The following is a 21733-nucleotide window of genomic DNA, read 5'->3' as shown; positions in this document are numbered from 1 at the left end:
TTCATAACAAACCCTAACATGCACAACAAAAACCAACTGAGTAAAGATACAAAAATGTGTTGGCGTTCTACAGTGAGTAGTCCCCAGCGTACGTAGGACTACTTTCAAGCACTTTAGTCAAAGCATAAATCTTGAAAAATACAAATGATGGATGATGCACCCATTAATTTTGCTTCCGCTCCATTCATGAATTGTCCAGGAAAAAAAAGAAAAGTTCATTTACAGCAATCGCTGTTACCTCTTAAGAAGGGGGTGGGTCATCCAGCCTTTTCCAGGCAAGGGAAAAACTTGGAAGAATAAGGAATTAGTTCCTGAACGGGCCCTCACTGGAAAGCTGGGAGGGAATGGAAAGCAGAGAGGAGGACACTGCAAGGCAGGGAAAACAAGGAAATCCTTACATAGATACCTATTTTTAAAAAATATTTATTTATAGTGTGTAGCATAACTGACCAGACAAATTCAGTGGCATTAAGAACAAAAAAAGATAATTGCACTGAATGATACGAATTGACAAAATGAGTTCTGTGGAGTAAAGGAGATCTGTAAATCAAATCCAGAGTAGATTGGTAAATCTACGTAGTAAACAAGTAGAGAGGCAGCATAGTATACAGGGACAGGAGGACCTCACCAAAATTCAGAGCAATTAAATGGAACAGAAGAGTTTCCGCCGATTCCAATGGACTAAGATTTCATTTCCATTCTATAATTCTATCATAAATACTTTGGCATGGTCCGAGTGACATAGCAAAACCAGATGCACAGTGTCCAAGCATTAAACCAGGACCCATTTTGTGAAATGGTCAAAATAATGCATTGAAGTGTCATCTGTGCTCATACACGACTTGCAATTGTTCTGCACTCGCATTTTCAGACTCTTTTCATGATAACATTAAAAAAAAGTTAAGGGCTTTGAACAGACTGAAAATCTTGAAGCACCGTGACATTAATTTCTTTAGCATGACTTTTGTTCCCCATGACCTCAGCTTCTCGTTTCTGAGTTTCTATCGGTAAAAAGTGGAAAATGAAACACATGTAACTTCAGGAATGACAAATCTGATGTTAACACAGGACATGTGTCCAGTCCCACTGTAAGAATCTGTTCCCACTTCTTTCTGTGCTGTGGGTATTTATCCCCAGTACCTAGTGGTTTACGTTCAGAATTTTTAGGTCTCACCACTTTGGTTGGCCATGACAGTAACCCCCTGGAAAGGCCTTCCTTGGCCTGCCTTCCTTCCATCCCCTGACTGCAATGTGATGTAGTTATTTGGTTGTTTACTGTGCTTAGGCTTAATCTTCACCTTCAGGATGTTATTTTCTTCCACATTCTTCTGCACTCACCCAAAATTTGTCTCAACATTTTATGTTTGAATGTACTTATCTACCTCTTACTCTTCTTTAGGACCCTAGTTTCACATCAATTTAAAACAACAGGTCTTGTAATTAGGTTGGATAACTGCAATCCAAAATTTTTCCTAGGCAAAACTCCAACAAAGTTAATTGGCTTCAGTGGGAGACTTCTCTGAGTAGGAAGGGCAAGATTTGGCCTCAACGAGACTATAAATTCCAGTTTAAAACTCAGTAGTTGTTCAGAGGCTCGCTCCTGTGACAACATCATTCTTCGTGTTTCCTTCCCTGAATTCCTTTCCCAGTCATAGCAGGAAAGCTTTCTGGCACCAAAATCAAATGATAACGCCCTGGCCGACTCCCAAAACGCCGTTATGTCTTGTAGAAAGCATCGTTGTCTCCTCTGCCCTCAAAGGGAGTGTAAAGCCTTCAGGACGCCGGGTTTCTATGTTTTGTTAGGAAAGGCCAGCTCTTTTCATGTAGGCAATAAACAGACCCCGATAAGCAACTGTGACCCTGCCAAACTCACCAATTCCTTTAGATGATGTAATAAGTACTTACAGTTCCAATAAATCCACACTGCAGTATTTAAGGTATTCTCTACAGCTATGTAAGGAAACACACTGCTACACAACAACTACCGAGGGAATTCTGCCCGCTCAGCCCGAGCAGCACTACTGAACTGCAACCATGGGTTCAGGAGTCCTGTCCCGCCACTGTACGTTTCCCATCCTTCTCGGAAGCTGTAGGCCATACTCCTTTCTCAGTGTAACTCTCTTTCTGGTAAAACATAAACATTTGGGGTATTACATGGTCCAAAATATAAGTAAAAAATTAAACACAGCCAGCCTAGTTCAACAAATCATATGTAGATATTTTCATGCTACCAGCCTCTGTAACAAAGTACTCCTACACTTTCTTGTAACTGCAGAGAAAACACTTCTTTCTTCATATCTGAGCTCCCAAACATTTCCCATTCGTTCAAACGCTTCAGTCGCTGAATGATATCCCCCTTTGCCAAGGAAATCCTGAGAAAACAAGTCAGCCGTATAGTGCTTCCTGTAGGTCACCAAGTTCCTGCCTGAGCAGCCTTAAGGGGAAAAGAGCCTTTCCGAACCAAAAGCTCTGCACTGAGGCTGTTTTAGCAGTGGTCTCCCTGGTCTCTGTGAAGCTACTGCATTTAGTTCACCAGATGATCTCAGCTACTGTAGAACCACATGGAGAGCTTCTCACCTCTAAAACTTATGACACAAATCATTTATGACCTTGTGAGCTAAATGCATCTGGAAATGAGACTGGTACCACCCTGTTTAAAAGGCCCAGCCTCTCCTTGGAAAGCCCTGGGGCTAAAAATGCTGCTGCACTCTGCACTAGCGTTAGAACAAAAGTGCATCCTTAAGATAGAGGCAATTTTGGTAAGAGGCGCTGATGAAACATCCACTGTTCCTCCACTTCTTACAGCGCAAACAACGGTATGTGGCCTAAGTCACATACTCACATCCAAGTTTGGCTCTAGCCGATGTGATTCCCGATTTTCAAAAGGAGCAGAGATGGAAATACAGATCCTGACACCAAAGGAATACACAGCACTGACGATGTGACATTCCTTGCTAGTCCCATGCTCCCCCAATGCCCAGATACATGCAGGGAACACAGAGGAGCCCCAAAACAGAATTTAGCAGACTCGCTCCTGAGGGAGCAGGACAGCCATCCAACGCTGCTGTGTGAGACAAGCTCACAAGAACAGAATGGATGAGATCTGTTTTTAATCTTCTGGGCTGTAGATGTGTCAGGAGCAGGGGGTGTTCAGCAGTTTTGAAGACAAATAAGAAGTGCAAAAGAACCTGTGAGAAGACCCAATTTTCATTCACTGTCTTCCCTCCCCACTGCACCTTCTGTTCTAACACTGGGCCAAAATGACTGAGATGAAAGACATTTGTGAAACCTGGAGCTCAATGCAGAATCGGGACTGAGTTTTGCTATTTTAGCAGTGACTTCCTTGACAGGTAAATCTTCGAACACAATATTTGATCTATCTATCATACAGCGTATTTTGGAGAAAGACTATATTTCTGCAGTGAAGCCAGGTCTTCACAGGCAAGTAATTTGACTTCCTCCATGTTAGCTTCCACTGGTCTCCAGGAAATGAAATCTAACTCACAAAAAATAGCCATTCTGATGAGGGTTTAAACTGAAAAGTAAAGACTAAAATGCTAGTCACTGTACACCACTGTCAAATTTTTCCCACATTGAGTAATTTTAATTCCTATTGGAGTTCACACTACCTACCTACCACAAAACATCTGTGAATTAAACTGTTTGGTGAAACATATCTTATATCAGATTGAAAAACAACGTTAGAATCAATGGGACACTAAATGATCTGACGCTCTTGAGCTTTGACCTTGATGAACACTGTCAGTCAGTGTGTCCAAACGTCTTTCCAAACACTTAGCAACGATTCAGAAAGTGGGTCAATAACACATTTTGTCATGTTATGCAATTTTCCCCTCCCCTCTAAACTGGGCTTTTTTCCAGGTCCAGTAGCCAACAATAAATCAATCAGAGTCTCTCATAAGCCTTTTGACTTAAATTCTATCCTGTAGGTTGGGTTAAAAACAGAGCAGAAATCACTGCAGGAGGTGAGGCAGGAGGGGGCTAGTGGTGACTGCTGTTTAGGAGATGTTTGCTTGACCCACAGCCATTCTTGTTGCCATTCTTTGTGGACTCCTCTTCATTATCTGTAACAGAATCTTCCTCCTCTTCATCGCTCCGGTCATCTTTCAAGTCCTAGGGAGAAGAAAGCACCGTAAGCATATTCTATACTTGCAGTATTTACTGTCAGATAAGTTACCGGATTGCTATTATCAGTACAGACCTTTCAAAAAGGCCTACGGGTGCTAGACAAGCAAGTCTTTTATTTTTAAAGCGAACTGGGTATCTGGATCTTTGCAATGACTTTGAAAAAATAACCAATTAATTTCATTAGTCAGGTGCCCCCATTTGTAATTGCAAAATGAAAAGATGGTGCATAAAAGTTCCAGAACATGAGACATTCTCCCTTCTTGGAAATTCCCCATCGTCCTCTGGAGATAAAACTCCTCTGTCCTCCATTTGCCTTAGAAAAAAAATGTGCTAAAGGGAACAAATGAAAGGGGAGCTCTAAATACACTAGACAATATCATAATTGCCCTCCAGAAACACCCCAAAATGGAGGCTGACATCCAAGGACAGACCAGTTAACAACACTTTAATCTTGCAGAACGTAATGTTCTTTAGACAAAATTTCTTCCAGGACCTTGGCCCAGTCATTTGACCTCCTCTTGCTTGTTTCCGCTTTCCCTTGTAAAGCGTTACTAGTAATCCCTGAGTGCCGTGGGATTAATTAACAATTGTGAAGTGCAGGGAAGATGAAAAGAATATTGTATAAAAGCTAATATGATAAGTACACTTGCCCAAACATAGGAGTTGAGAGGCTGCCTGCTTCTGACAGGTGTAAACTAAACAGTGACTAGTTGTGCCAACATCTTCCAGTATTCCCTTTGCTTAAAGAGACTTACTGACCCTGAAATATTCTTCCCTACTTGATGGTGTATACATCACGTCAACATTTGCAAAGGGGAGGCCATGTCTATACAGCTATCATATACACCTTGCGTATATCATCCTGCTAAGGGAACTGCCAGGGGGGAGGGGATGGCTGCTCCATTAGCAGGGATGGAAGGGGTCAGCGAGACAGTCTGCCCTTACGAAAATCCCTTCCCAGTTCTATAGGAACAGCTTCTAACATTTGGCAATCATGCTTCAGCCCCAGACAGTCAAACATGGCACTTGCTAATGAATGTTTCCACCACACAGAGAAAAGACATTGTGTCTACCCAGTATTTCACAGCAAAGCTTAGGGAGAGGTAAGACAATTCTGTGCTATTTGTCATGGCACATAAAATATACCATTAGTCTCTTATTTCTCAACTCCTACCATAATCCAAGACCCTACAATGTGTTCAGAAGTTTGGTTCAAACAATCGAGGCTTTGGCATTAAAACCAATTTTCCCTTTTAGTGCAACAAGCTTACAAGAGCAGTACCTGCCTCCCTGGAAGGACTTTCCATACCAACTGATGACCTGCCCTGCAGACTCCGGGTAGGATGCTCTAGTTAAAGGCGCAGTAAATCAAGTAAACACTTCCTTCTGCCTAAGCGGTGGCTGAGATCGGAAATGAGATCAAAGCAGGCACCTAAGAAACTTCTTCACCTCCAGCAGTTTCCTGTATGATCAGCAGCCGCCACTGGTTGTCTCTTCCCGTTACTTGGAAGGTGCCTGGTAGACCAGATGCCACCTTGATAGACTCACCTGACACCCTCTAGTTCTTGTGTTGGAAGAGATGGGCAATAGTCATTCCCTCTCCAGCACCTCATGCTTTAGTAGACCACCTCTCACTTCAAACCAGGAGTTTCCCTGTAGCTGAGGGTCAAAACCTGGGCCCTCACACTGTGGCTGACCATTTACCCATTAGCACCGGAGTCTCTTGTTTGTTAATGGCAACTCCCAAAATTTAACAGCCAGATAGTTGGTGGTGTCAATGATCAGGTACTGAGGACTGCAGGTGTCCTGGTGTCTTTTCGTAATGCAGGGGTGTTTGGCCTGCAGGAGTGTCTGCTGAGGGAGGCCTGAGGCTTCTCTTCACAACAGAGTACGTTGCCTCCAGAGCTGTGTGCTGGCTGGCAGGCGTGTTAGCCCCGGTGCAGACGATCTGCTGCCTGTACAGCCACACCGGGGACCGCTCCATCGCGGATAAATTTGTTCTCCTTGTCACCCGTCTGGACCTCAACTAAGCAGGCAGAGACTGCACGTTCTTCCTGCTCCTGGAGTGAAGTGCCAAGGTCAGAGATGAGATGCAGAAAGCAGAAATCAGTGTTTGTTCCTGCCCATCCGCTATCTGCTCTCGGAATGAACTAACACTTTCACTTTCTTAGCCTGCTGGTCTGAGGTCTTTCTTAAGCACCAAATTCATACAGAGAAAATAAATGACAGTTCAGTAATAAGTCACCCAATTGCAACATCATATCCGTTTATGTATTACACTTCTAGTAAAATCTATAGGACTAGAAAGAAAATTAAAGCCTAAACTCTGTCTCATCAGAAACTATAAACTTGCTGGAGATTTTCTTTTGCCTTTTCCCTAACAACGTACAAAGGGTATCAAAACAAACAAATCTTACTGTAAATACTGTAAAATAAACTTGGCATGCAATCAGTTAGAGAAAAGGAAAGACCGCCTTTCCCCTACAAACAATTTATGAGGTTCTGCCTCTTTCAGATCACCTCTCTTGCTCCTGGTAGTTTTGCAATTTGTATTTGCAGTAAAAGACAAATGTTGAGGGTGTGGGGGGAGGCTTGTTACTTTTTTGCCACCAGAAATGTTTCAGAAAACAAATGCAAGCTAAACCTAAGCACAGTGTCTGATGCAGAATCTGCTAGATTCACTGGAAGTACCCTCATCTTCCTGAGCAGACTCCGGCTGAGGCTGCAAACGTGGGGAGCGACAGGGGAGGAGTGCTTTTGTGCTGACTGTGAATAGACTTGAGTCAGTCAAGTTCGTCAGTGCGTATTTCACTTTGAGTACCTCATTGTGGGCCACAGAAGTTGCTGGTACTCAAGCATATGCTTAAGAATAGCTGGCAATCTGCTTTGCTTCGAATGATAGCTGATACGTGACAGATTCCTGTTTCCTATAGGAATAAGCTGGCATTTCCAGCATGGAACTGGAAACTTGGATAGGATTTGCTTCCCAGTTTTAATGCTGTCAAGCTGGATGCTCTGATTAAAGGCATAATATGTAGTAATTAAAAAACATGTAAATGTTTTTTCCAGCACACTGGAAATCCCTGCATTTGAGATAATGTCTTGCATATTTCAAAGCAGAGGAATTAAATTTCTTTGTATTCTGATGCAACCGTTGCAAATTTGCTTAATTCTGGGAAAGAGTACTACTTCCGAAATTGTAATATTAATCAAGAAAAAATGCTGCTAAATCAAATCTACAAATACTTGCTTTAGAAGAGTCTGGCCATTTTTGTCTAGCTTGTTTAAGTGACAGAACAGAACTTTAAATAGCAATAGCTTCATCTGTAACTAGAAAACCAAACAAACCTGTCTTTGCAAACGGTTTAAGAGACCATTATAAATATATCAAGATATCGTAAGTGAAGTTTGTGCCTCTTAACTTTGACCTTCTAAGAATAACAAAAAACGTAACATTTCTAGGATTTTCCCTGCTTTAATACCAAGATGTTTTCTCTGAGCCCCTCACATCATATATCTTAGTTGTGTTTTCCAACTCAAAGACTCTGCTCTTACTGTCCCTGAGCAACAACAGATGAATATACTATCAGAAACACAAGAGCTGGCAAACTGTAAATACCACAACTGAGGCCATCATTAATACTCAATGCTTTGGTTTAATGGCATCAACTACATTTATTATACTTCAGATGGTTTAGGGTAACAGACAAAATGGATGTGTATATTTTATGTTCTGGATGACTAACCAATTTAATCTTTATAAATGGATGAATGGTTTCAAGGTTTATGAGAAGCAACACTAATGCTATAAAGTCTGCAAGAGAGCCATTTGTAGTGAAGCCAAAGCCGCAAACTTTTATAATCTTTTTTCCTTTGTTTAACCCTTCCACCTGCTGCTCAGTCTGCCTCTTTTAGTTAAATGAACCGTATTTGTTAAGGTAGTTTTGGCTTCTTGCATTTCACTGCTGTTAGAACGTGTATCATTCAAGTCATTAGCACCACATCTTATTAAATGAACAGTAAAGGACCTTCCAAGAGATTTTACCAAGGAAAAAGACTTCTTGAAATTAAGAGATGAGCAAACTTCATAGGCCACTTCCCAGCCTCTTGTAAGCAGAAAAACATTGGTCAAATCCCCATCTAAACCAACAGAGAATTTACTCCTAATTGTGCAAGTTTGTCTCTCAATAAAGCACTCGGAAATCACTTCCCTCTTGACAAGCTCTTGGCACTGCGCTCTTTCTGCTGCAGCTGATGACAGCATCAGGAGAAGGACACGGCTGTGCTGGAAGACAGATGGAAGTGTGGGTTTCCTCCTCCCATGTGCTGGTGGAGAAGCACAGGAGAAGCGGGACTGGGCAGACACCGCCCGCCTCTCCTGGGCACATGGCATCTTTGTCCACGCGCATGTTGAGGTCCCAATGCAGCCACGGCTTTGTATCTGCTACGCAGCAGTTAAAGTGGAAAGTGTAAGAGCAGAGGGAAAGACAGTGCCAAGCAGCATAAAAAAGAGGCAAAGATGTATTGTAGCAACGTGGATTGATCCTATAAACAGTGAGGAAGCCTTAGCAACATGCCTCCTGCTTTCTCAGAAGGGGAAGGGCACTTGGTAGCAAACGCACCATCGGGTCAGCGTGGCTTACTGCAGATTGTCAAGTCGAGGTCTCAGAATGTAAGCTGTTACTATAATGACATGCTCCGAAACAGAAATAGCCACTGAGGCAGCACGGAGAAAAAGAGAAAGAATCTGGCTGAGAGACATCTGAGCAGAAGATGTTTCTGCAGTGAAGTTCAGTTGCTACAAGATTTTTTTTCATGAATCGGCTTCCGATCCAGCTTCTCCCTGACATACTTTTTAAGAGGCATGCAATAACTTCAGCTGGCATTATGAAGGCAATGGTGTAGTGTCTGCTTCACAAATTCATGGTGTGAGTTTGGGAGTACAGTCGTGGGGGGATGTTTGTTTGTTTGCTTTTTCAGCTAACCAGCTGAATGAAAGAGAGGATGAGACAGGCTTGCTGTGCCTTACCACAGGCAAAAGCAGGCAGGATCAGTCCATATCAGTTCAAGCTCTTTCTCACTGGGGTGGGAGATGTACCAGGCCTCACTCAGCTAGGGGGATCAACACCGACTCGAGCTTCTCAGCAGCATAAGGAGATTTCAATTTTGCCCCTGCCTGGACAAGACTAAAACCAATTAATCTTTTAGGTTAAGCATAATTTACGTCCACACAGTTAGCTGGATTTCTTCTACCAGGTACAGATATATAAAAGCAATTCACAGCTGATTCTGGAACTTTAATTATGTGTTTTCTGATTTGGTGAAATTTAGATTTTTGGATTTTCAAATATTTATTCTTATCCTTCACTGGAATTTCCTGACTCTTAAATGTATCTTATATTAAAATCAGAATGTCCTAAATCTTATACCTTAATTCTACCTTAAGAATATTTTCATTTAAATATCTACAAACATATTGACTAGATCTTGATTTTTCAATGTCAAGACAATAAATTCCACAGCACCTGCACATATGGAAACAGCTTACAGTACAAAGATGAAAGCTATTAGTCAGGTCAGCAACCACTGACTCAAATAAAAGAGATAATAAACAAGAGAGATAATAAAAAGTCAGTCCAAATAGATAGAAGGGGGTACTTTTCTAACAAATAATACTATAAAGTTGATGAATCTCTGAGTTCAACATGTTTAATTCAACATCAATAATTCAACTCAGCTGACATATGACTTAATACGTCTTTACTTTCCTGTGGAGACTAAGCAATATACATTTGGATTCAAGCAAACTGTTCTATATTTCCAGCCTGGAAGATTTTATTGGAAAAATATATTTCCCTTTTCAGCTTATACACACTAGGCAACATAAATAATGTTCATCTTACATGGAAGATGCGCTGTTGGACTCTGCTTTCTGCCGTTTTTAAATGAAGATGCAGACTTTCTAGATTAATTGTATTGGACATCTTGTGGCCAAAACTCCTCTTATTTAATCTCTCTTCTATATAATACCCATTCCCCAAGCTTTCCACTGAGAGTTTTCAGATGGAACTCAAAGATGATGTGTGAAAAACAAATTAAAAGAAAAGTTACACTAATTCCACTAATATTGAAAAGAATAGTCTCATAAAACTATATGTTACTATTAGAACATGTCCCTGATTTTGATTGAAGGAATAAATTTAACCTCAAAAAAAATCACTTGTGTTGTCACTCAGCATAACACACCTGTAACTGGAGCTATAATACCCTGACTGTTCAGAAGAAATAAATCGTTTACAGTTAAACAGGTACTCTGTGGTCTCAATAAAGTCTGCTAGCTGTGTTATTGAAATCCACTAACTAAACCTTGCACTCAAGTGCATGTGGCTTTACGATAATGTCAAAAGCCCAGGAGGTACCGAGTGAGTCATAATGTCCCACTGCTTTTTGAATTATTCCAATTTTAAATCCTCAGTTGGCAAAGAAACAAAGAACAATATAATAGGCATTTGGTGCTGTTCTCTATAGTGAGCTTCTTTTTACCCTAGGACAGAACTTGCATTAAGCCAAGGAGTTCAGTGGTATGAACTTTTATCAGAACATGCACTTTTATTCCTTATAAATGCTTTTTTGGCAACAAAACAGCTGATCAGACACTCGTGCTTTTCTCAGTGAGGTACGATACTGCACTTAAGATGAATGTTTTGAAACAACACAGCTGCTAAAAAATATTCCTACAGAAGCCTTATAGCACTATTAAACTAACCTGAAACCACAAGGTATACAGCCATGTAAATGATAGGCACTTCTATGTAATGCGTCCATTAAGGTGCTCGTTTCTCTGTTGTCATTGTTAGGAGGCATTCCATTCCTTTTGTGATGTATGTAAAGGTTAAACATTATCAATCTAATTTTCAAGTCACATACCTAACAAGTAATGTCTTTTCGTTTAACATTCGTATCGCAATACCTAAAATCATTTCAATACAGTGTTTCTGAACACCTTGATATTGAGGCTGGATATAGAATGCTTTAAGTAGCACCTAATGAAGAAAGTTTCTTAAATAGCATTAGAAGTCCCTGATATTTGTATGCTTAAGTCACTTGGTGGGGGATTTACTTCACTGAAGTTCAGCATTCTGAAAGTCAGGTATCTACTCACAGATGGTTATCTAGGACTGCTCTATAACCAACAGAAACGGGTCTCCCCAGAGGGTCACCTGCCCCAGCACTGCTGGGGTGACAACACGGGACACAGTGCATTGCCCACTGCAGACACCACTCTTCCTCCGCTCAGTGAAAGTAACCACAAAATCTCCAGTGAAAGCTTTTCCACAACTTCCCAGTCCCACAGAGTCATGAAATTGTAACTAACTAGATTATCATTATCCTCTAAAATATATTACTGCTTTTAAAAGGACTACTTGGAATTAAGGCAAAATATATTACTGCTTTTAAAAGGACTACTTGGAATTAAGGCAAGCACACCTCTCGGTCCGTTTTATCAGCATCGTGATAGCCATTGGCACAGTACAGGCTTAACAAAACACTTAAGTAAAAGAGGGATCCTTGAACTTGAGCTAGGCACAGCTGAAGTTAGACAAGACAAATCCTGCCCTCACGTGCTTCACACCCAGCACTGCCTGATTTAGACTGACGGACTGATCAGGTTGGTTGGTTTGCTTGCTGATGATGTGAACTCTGCAGCGTGCTGCGCCCGGTCAAAAGTTATTAGACTTTTGTTATGGAGGGGAGACCGGTCCTTTTAAGATTTCCTCCCTTCTTCTCATGTAACAAGGATCATGGAGCGCTCCTAAGTCCTCCTAGGGAAACATATTTTCTTTAAATACAAGATAGGAAATTTTCCTTTCTCAATTGATATTAATCCATCATTAACTAGCTTTATTTCAAGCTTTTTTTTTTAAAAAAATCAATTCAGCAGATTGAATTGAAACGTATGAGAATTACTCGCCTCATAACAAAGTCACAATTGAAACCTCTGCAGCATATATTAAAAATAGTAAATGAAGGCATCAGAAGTTCTATAGAAGGCCTAGGGTTTGCTCTGTGAATTGATTTTTGGCAATTGAAAAAATAAATACATACGCACACTATTATATGTATAGTTTTTATATAGGTGCATATATATATAAAACTAGCAACAAATGGAACATTTCATAAGTATCCTGCTAGAAAATTAAGAGATATGAGCAGTTAACAAGGGAAGCCAGAAAAACTGTCAGCAAATGCCCTTCTGTGAACAGCAAGGTAAATCAATTAATTTTAAAGCAAAAACTTTACCAACATTTGTCTTTTATCGGAATTAGGAACTTTCACATAAAAAGAGTCATTTAGACCAGGGATTTACTGAAAGTAGAGTTGCCTTGTGCCAGACATACACGCAGAGAGAGGGGCGGGGGTGCTTGTTTAGCCAGATCCATTGCTGGTGAAAACTAACACAACCCCATTGACTTGAAGTCGAGCCGTGCTCATTTATACCAGCTGAGAACCTGGCCCTGTATCAACACTGCAGACTTCGGCTGAACTGGCCAGGGCAGGAAGCTTTGCTTGCAGAATTACATATAGTTTTGATTTTCTATTCTTGGAGGCAGTGGTCATCTGCAGCTCCTACTGAAGTCAAACTCGGCAACTTTGGGAACAGTAGACTTTTACTGCAGCACATAAGACACCTGCACAGCCCCATTTATGGCACAGCTAACATAAGGGAGGCAAAGGGAGCATCCACACACCCAATTTATTGGACTATGGTGAGAGGACCGAGTCTGCTCTTGCATAGTTGTGTGTGCATAACAGGGCTGTGAAAGGGTACTTTGTCCTAATGCTCCTCCCCCAGCGTACCCTCACAAGCCCATCTATTCCAGTCAACTGCTCAGAAATTATCTTCTTTAGTTTCTTATTAGTTCATTCCTCCATAATGGTCATAACAGTCCTTAACTTAAGTTCTCTAAACAGAGTTTGTTTAAAAAAAAAAATTAAAATCAAAATTCCAGCAAAGAGCATTGTTGCTGTTTTGAAATCTGAGTATATTTTAGCATATAGTATAACATACCTCCCTGGAAGTCATTGCTCAGCTGCTGACCCCTTTCATGATCTGGAGTAAAAAGTAAAGATTTAAACAGCAATCTGCCTTTTAACTCACAGTGCCAGGAAATGAACTAGTTGAGGCAAAGGAGACCAGACAGCGCTCTTGGATTGGCACGCAACGTTTGTGCAGTAGAGAAGAACTGGGGGCTTTCCTCTTTCACAGACCCTGCTGAGCTACACACCTTGACAATACACGTTACTGAGGTCAGCCTTGACGTCGCATCCCCAGTAAGGGCAGGGCTCCAGAGCTCCCCAGTAAGGGTAGGACAGCAGCTTTTCTCCTTTTTGCCTATCGTTGTAAATACCAGCCAGCAAACCTCTTACTCTTTTACGCTTTCTTCTGCCTGCCTCTCACCCCTCCTCCCTCAGATGAATTTGGCAGCATAAAGTGAGACGTAGCCAGGCTCTGGGTTTAACTAGATTGCTGTAGCAGAATGGGAAATATGCAGATGAAAGAAAGTCATAACAGGAAGTAATTTCCCTTTACTAGGGCATGAGAGCCTTCACGCTGCTGACCTGGCTGGCTAGCTCCCATCTCCAGGCTATTAAAAAGCTCATGTCCCAAAGGCAATAATTTGAATCAACTGGGAAGGCTCCCAGATAGACTGGTTTTCATCTCTAAGAGGGAAAACTTCCATTTGTCCTATTTTGTTCTCCTAATAAGCTATCCTCACGAGTAAATCTGCTATAAATATTTATCTGTTGAGAACCAACAAATTCAACTTCTCCATAATCCATTTTCCTTTAAAATGGGGAAAAGGCAACCCCTACTAATCTAGCAATCTGTCTTGTGTTTATTTTAAACCTTCACTCAGAGAACTCAAACTCCAAAGCGGGACATCAGTGGGTACTGGCCCTTCCCAGTCTAGAAAGTAACCACAAAATCTCCAGTGAAAGCTTTTCCACAACTTCCCAGTCCCACAGAGTCATGAAATTGTAACTAACTAGATTATCATTATCCTCTAAAATATATTACTGCTTTTAAAAGGACTACTTGGAATTAAGGCAAGCACACCTCTCGGTCCGTTTTATCAGCACCGTGATAGCCATTGGCACAGTACAGGCTTAACAAAACACTTAAGTAAAAGAAAACAAAACTTACGTGCCTCTAGTTTAGAAAACTAAACCTTGTCCTCTTGTTTAACTCCTGTAGAATGACATTTTTATGAAATGGAGGACTTCTCACTGAATGTGTTAATACTCATTAAATTTCATTTTCTGATTATAAATGTCCTGAAAACAGATTTTTTTACTGCTTCAGAAAGAAGAAAAAAAAAATCAACTGGAAGTCTGACTTTTTAGGAGTCCAATAAACTGCTGCACATGCCAAAACTGAATATACATTTCATTTCGTGCTTCATTTTCACATCCCAGTAATTGCACAGCGTACAGAAGTGCAGCACTGTTGTGCGTGATCAGGGCCACGTGATGACCCTTCACAGCTCAAGTTAAAAGTCAGAGTTTGTTAGCTGGGAGCGATCAGGCTCAGCTCACCTATGGCATGTCCAGCGCACACCGAACAGCACACAGCTCAAGCACATGAACATTGGATCCAATTCTATTTGCCACAAAAGAGATTTAAAATGTAATCTTAGGCCATTCTACTTCCATGTTACATAGAGCTTTTTTCCCCTCTGTAGTTTTAAAAATAAGATTTCTGTTTAGGATTAAATATCTCAAATTATTGCACAGTTCAATGATAAAGTCAGTGCTGCCTCAGCTGTCAGAACAGCTAAGTGTTCGCAGTCACAGCACTCCTGGGTGAACGGAGGCTGAAGAGTGACTCGTATTTAATAAAGGTAAACCAGTAGATTTTAACCACTTTGGATCCATGGTCTTATTCTAAAGGATATAGGTCTGATTCTAAAGGCAACTAAGGAAAGCAAAGCAAGTGCTAGGGGCTTAAATTTGTCATACAGAAGTCTCTGCTTCCATGGGGAAATATTTAAGGACCTGCAAACCAAAAAAACCCCATTGCTTTAAACAACGTGCTGTGGGCCTGTGTTTCATGAACAAGAAAATTCTCACCCAAGTTCAGCACCGAAATTCCATACTCCCAGGACCCATGTGATTACAAAATAAATATAAGATTCAAATGAATTATTAAAAATAAAAGCTCTGCTTGATGCAAACAGATCAAGCACAAAAAAGTAAGAGGAAAAATAATAAAAGGATCCCAGGGAAGGAAAGTTCTGCAGAAGCTGAGGCGAGTCTGAATAGCCTCAGACTAAACTCAACTAAAGGCATCTGTCAGGAGCAGGTAGTATGGCCTCTGGGAACTGTGTAACTTAATTTAAAAACTTACACAAAGGGTTATAGCAAGTCTCTAAAGAGATAAATTCACAACAAGAAAGATAGAAAGTAACAGAGTCCAACACCTCTGCAGGTGTAAAGTATCATTATTCTTCAATATAAGTAGTGAGGGCATGTTTTATTAGAGCATATTATGTCTGTGTTCCAAAGGACTTTCAGGCTTTGCCTATACATTAATAAGAAAACGTATCAAGTATTCTAGTCCATGGGCACACTTTTAGGGATACAGTTTTAGTAGTATATCTTCTTTTGATACAGAAAAGGGAGTAACTGATTTAAGGAGTCTTTATATGGCTAACCACTTTTCATGGCAAGGACTCTACTGGCATCCCCGTATCAGTATATAAGAAAGAATGAAGGAAGAAAAGTTAACTTGAACTGGCAGAGATTTCTCAGTGCGAGAGCAATCCTCAGACAGGACAAAATGCTGAAGTAGAAGAATGATTGCTGAAAACAGCAGAAGTATCATAAGTATTTCACGGCTCTCATTTCAACCCCAAAATAGTATTTTCTTACCGTTTTCAGCTACCCCTACTCTGTCATTAGTCATTCTTTGAACGCTAACTCTCACTGTTCCCTTAGGAATTTGGACCAAATAAGGAATGAACAAACCATGGACAAGGATACGCCCAACCAAAATCTTTAAAAAGCCTACTTACTCAGTACAAAATACCAAAGGGATATTGAAGATACATAGGTGGCACCAGCTAATTTTTTTTAAAGAGTGACAAGTCCAAAAGCCTGCTTTACAGCCTTGCAGGGTCTTTTCTGCTTCAGGAAGAGGAAAGAACCACAGTGAATCAAATAAAACTGCAGCTGATGACTCCTAAATAATAGTGACCATTAGTAAGAAGCTCATTGCCTTACCTGAAGGCAGTCTGACGGTGACAAAACAATTAAAAGAGGAAGAAAACATATTTCTGGTCACATTACAGTCCATTAAAAACCTGCCATTACCTTCTGCCATTGATGGACTTTGCATCAGCCCTGAAGTATCTGAGTCATGTGGACATCATGCCCATTTCCTACAACTTACACATATTTTTCAAGATTTAAAGCACTGTAGTCTCAAATCCTTAACTCAGTGTGTAATGGTTTTAACATATATTTTACATCTTAATTTGCCATAATAATATGGCTATAAGCTGCTGTCATTCGCTCCCTTTTTCTGACCTTGGAAATAAAATGTTTAATCTCCATAGGATTTTCCTGGCGAGATATTTTAAATCAGTGCATATGTACATACTTCTCTATATGTTTTTTCAATTTTCCTAAAATATTCTCATATGTGCAGACATGATGACTAGACATGTTTCAATGGTGCTTGAAACTTGATACAAGTGGGTAATTTAACCATGTAATTGAACAATATTACAGAAACACACGGAGTTTCCTAGCAACCAAAGGCCTTGGACATCAAGATGGCAGCCAGCAGCTAACATTGCAATTGCCTGACCTAACTTGAAAAGAAATTACGCTGAAGAATGTCCTTCTTCCTCTCGCAGCAGAACTGATCTAAGATACATGGCTACAGGTCTGACCTTGAAGGGCTTTTCTTACATGCATATGCCTTACTCAAATACAGGGTCACAAAGGAGAAAGGACATTTGGGTTCCTTTTTGAGTATTTTTATATTTTCCAGAAGTAAGAACAATCTTCGATTTGAAAAATTTGATACTCCTGTCCCCTCAGGTTCATCCCCGTAGAAAATAAAAAGCTTCTTAAAGCAAAGTAGCTGAGCACAGCTTAGCTTGTTGATGCAGATTTCCCCCTTGTTAGGGCATTTCTGGAGGACTGGGCCAGGAGAAAGGAGGCACAAGTCCCGTGAGCCTGGAGACCAGTGCTGCTCTGTGCTACCAGCTCCGGTGCCAGAGACTCCCATGCCTAAGAAAATAGGACACAGAGGGACAGAGCAAGATCATCTCTTCCCTTCTTTCCTTCTTCCTCATTTTTATTCATCTCTGGCTGCAGTATTTGGGAGGAGGGAAATTGCAAGATTTTTAGTCCAAGTTCTTCTTTGCTGAAGCAAGTCAGTCAGCTGAGCAGTTACCCCAGAGGACTGAGGATAATTGTCCCCTTTATTAGTGCAGAGGGGAGGTGACATCTGAGATGAAGAGCTCCTGACCAGCCAGCCTCAAACAAAAGCCATCTCTTCCTGAGGGGGAAGAAGCTTCATGAGGCTGCAGTAGTCGATGTCATTTCTGTATTAATTCCTGCCTTTAACAAAGCCTCCTGCCACAATCTGAAGATAAGAGTACTGAATCTAGACCCACAGCTCTAAGCAAGATGTGACAAGCTCTGTATAACCCTTTGAATAACAGCAGAGGGGACTTGGTGGGTACGTGACATCCTGGAGACTTGGGTCCTCCTGTTTACATTCCCCACCGAGTCCCACCTTTCATGTCTGATGCAGACAAGTCCTCTAACCTGTCCTTCGACAAGGGACAACAGCACTTCCCACTGAGAATAAATATATTCAAGCCCATTGACTTTCAGAGAGTGCGATGACATGGTCCAGAAGGATACAGCCAGGGGAGACACCTGCCCCTGGATGGATGCTAGGAGCTGTTAACTGCTGCACTATGGTGGTTTTCACTGGTGACCCCAACAACCCAGGGTGGCTCAAGGCACAGAGGGTACTGAAAAATTTCCTTACACCCTTGCTATGCTCAGAGCTTCCTTCCGTTAAACAACAACATCAGTCCCTATTCCCAGTTACATCATGACTTCATTTTTCCATCTGAAGTAGCTAACTGTTGCTTCAAGAAAAATGTCAAAAATTGCCTGTTTTCTGAATGAAAACTTAAAAGTCTTGGGCAGAGAAACAAAATCCTTCTAATACAAGGATGATGGTTTGCTGGTATTTCACTAAAATAGCAACAGCTATTTGTGTGGAGTCTTGTCTATAACAAGTATGTTGGTATAAAAATGCTGCCTTGCAAACACCATTCTTTTCAACGTTGCCTTTACAGCTTTGGAGGCGCTGGCTGCTTTCACAGCCAAGTTTGCCACCGCTATGGAAAACAGGCTGCACATGCAAGCCAGCTGAAGTCATGCAGACTGAAAAGGGCTAGGGCTGCTGCTGCTACCACTGTAAAAATGTTGTTTGGAAACCGCCTTCTCAGAGAGCTGTATAAGGAATCAAAAATCCATGGTAGGGATGCAGGCTTGATGCTTTTCCATTTTTTAGCAATGACTAAAACAAAAAAACTCTTATCTCAAAATAAAGCATTTCTGCCCCTTACAAAGGCATGTAAGCAGGCAGGGCAGAATGGCCTTATATAGCTGGCCTAGTAACGTCCTCTTCACCACTGTATCTGAAGACCTTCTTGCATTGTAGTCCCATAACCTCAACCAATGCGGATGGAGAAGCCTTCCTCTTACTCGGCTGGAAGGCAGAGGGATGTCCCTCTTGATTTCATCAGAAGAATTGTGCTTGTGCGAGAACAGCGCAGAGACAAGGCCAAAATCAAAAGAGAAAATGAGAAGTAAACCATTTTAACGCTCAATAAGCCAGGCCAGAAATAGTTTTGTAATTAATCTAACAGAGGAAAGTAACGTGCAAGAACTACAAGCTTTTCAGTGTCTAAGGGAACATAGGAGCATGTTTTAGAAGTTGTTTCTTCTACAGATTTGTCCCTTACGTACAGCTGTTTGCTGTCTATCAAGGGTTGCGTTTGTAACTGCAGTTTTCTTCTAGAGAAGACATTGGGTCTCCCTATGATATCCAGACGTCTATTTGCATAAGATTTGAAGGAATCCAATAATCCAAGAATTATAGGATGGTTTCTATTATCAGTCAAGCAACAGTTAATAAGGGTAGAAAGGAATACTTCTGTTTCCTGAAGATGCTTCACAGCATTAACTGCTTTAGATAAAAGGACAGAGTCAGCTCAATTAAGTTTTTGCATCTTGATTCCCCCCAAAATACCATTTTTCAATAGCACAACTTAAGTTTCACCTTAACTAGCAAAATACACCTGTCAATGCTTACGCCAAATCTTAAGAGACATTCTCCAAAGTCCTTTTCTAAATGCTTTTTGCTAAATGTTTTATCTGCAATCCACCACACGGCACACTTCATGACAAGAGACCTTGTGAAAATGTTACTGCTTCAGGCAATCAAACAAGACCTAAATGGCAGCAAAGTTGTCTTTATAGCTTTTTCCCACATGAGTTTTCTCTACAAGGTAAAAGCAGATTATGGCAGCACCAGACTTGCACTGTTTCTCTACTCCAGTTGAGTATGACAGTATTTCATTGTGTCATAATATAACACCAGATCAGCTTCATATGGTTTTCTTAACCCAAAACCAGTGTTCAAGTATAGCTGACCACAGATTTAGACAAACCTGAGGAACTCTGACTACAAGTTTTCTGCAGTATTTAAAGATCTCATCACTCACCTCTCCTCTCTTTTTTTGGTATGTCCCTACAAAGTCCAGTGAGAAAAGATTACTTTCACTCTGAACACAGAAATTTCTAAAGAGTTCTGCACCATCTCAGGGCTTCAGTTTTTGGGAGAGCTCACTTCTCATTTACTATCAGAACAAAACATCAGATACAGGCAAAAAAAGGCTCTAGCTGAAGTTTTGATATATTGATCTATGACCTTAGGCGTGACAATGAGAGGCAGAAAGCATATTTAAACATCTCTATACTTTGTAGATCCCTATCAAAAATGCTGACACGAAAGTTCAGGAAAACAATAATAAATTCCGAGTAAATCTATTGGAGGTATTAGCATCTGTTCGATACTTCACACATCTTTCTGCAGAAGTAAAATTGCTTACCTTTAAGAAAATGAACCTTCTCAAAATCTTGAAAATTAAGTAGCCCCAATATAAATGCAAGCCTTGAAGGATCAATAGCTGCCCATTGAATAAAAAATATGCTATGACAGGAGTCGTGGAGTAGTATGTAGGCTGATACAACGTGGCACGAAGAATCCTAAAAAACAAAGTCACTGTTATGGTGCAAGAATCCTTCTCTATGCTTAATTTCACATTCCAAACCAATTAACTATTTCCATAAAAGCTCTTCAAAGAAGAAAGATTAATTAACAAGTCCTGTCTTAACTAGATTATGCATCTCTATTCAAATACAGACTTCAGAAGATGAGAAACTTGAGTCTTGCATGAAAGCATTCTAAATAAGTGTGTCAGGTGAGATGGAGTTAATTTTCCCATAGCAGCCCTCATAGTGCTGTGCTTTGTACTGGTAGCTAGAAGGGTGTTGATAACACACCGGTGTTTTGGCTACTGCTGAGCAGTGCTCACCAGTGGGCTGGGGGTGGGCAAGATCTTGGGAGGGGACATAGCCAGGACAGCTGACCCAAACTGACCAAAGGGATATTCCATACCACGTGACGTCTGCTCAGCAATAAAGCTAAGAGAAAGGAGGAGGAGGGGGGGCATTCGTTATTACATTTGTCTTCCAGAGCAACCGCTAAGCATACTGAAGCCCTACTTTGAGTCCCTTTAATCTCATCATGTTTTGCTTCCAAGCTCAAGAACTCAAGAACAAGAAACTCAGTGAAGCAAAAATGATTGGAGATCACTCGTATAGTTAATCAAAAAATAACAAGAAAGTAAAAGACATCAGCATTTCTGAAAGAAAATACTACAGGAAATTAAAACCTTGTGTTGATCAATGTTCAGAACTATTAATTTAACCAGCTTGAGTCTCTAAGGGTTTGTCCACATGCAGGGAGGGGCATGAAGGCAAACTAGAGCAAGTCAGCAAAACCGTGAATGTGAAACATATTAAACACTTTTTAAAAGCTAAACATTTTAAGCATTAAGCACACTAAGCACCCGTGTGGATACCTCAAAGCAGATTAAATCATAGCACTCCAAAGTCATGCAAGTATTTAGCAAGTTATGATTTATTTGCATTGACTTCATAAATTAATTGGTTCATCTTAACTTTTCTGAATGCTCCTCATGTAAGTGAGTGAGGTGAGGCACTGCCCAAGAACTAGGTAGCGAAAAGAAGGCTCTACAAAAAATTAACTACAATCATATAGGAATTACACTGTACTCTGACCTTGCAGCTACAGCAGGAGGGTTGGAATGAAAGGGAAAATGATTTCTCCTAGTTAAGTAGCTCAATCACCTCAAAAATGCAGGAGCTCATAGCATTTAACTAAAATTTATAAAAATAA

General features: G+C 40.7%; 1 protein-coding gene across 1 annotated transcript in view; it reads right to left on the bottom strand.

Moving 5' to 3' along the window:
* Positions 1–405: 405 nt before the first annotated feature.
* Positions 406–21733, bottom strand: part of LINS1 (lines homolog 1) — a 64364-nt gene continuing 43036 nt past the window's right edge. Inside the window, exons 19-20 of the mRNA XM_075159825.1 lie at positions 20361–20517; positions 406–4134 (exon numbers count right to left, since the gene is read on the bottom strand). Coding sequence (XP_075015926.1) covers positions 4003–4134; positions 20361–20517 — 289 coding nt within the window. The 3' untranslated portion in view covers positions 406–4002. The remainder of the gene's footprint in view (positions 4135–20360; positions 20518–21733) is intronic.

The sequence above is a fragment of the Calonectris borealis genome, chromosome 11 (genome assembly GCF_964195595.1).
Source record: "Calonectris borealis chromosome 11, bCalBor7.hap1.2, whole genome shotgun sequence".
NCBI lineage: Eukaryota > Metazoa > Chordata > Aves > Procellariiformes > Procellariidae > Calonectris > Calonectris borealis.
This window is presented reverse-complemented; position numbering and strand designations above follow the sequence as displayed.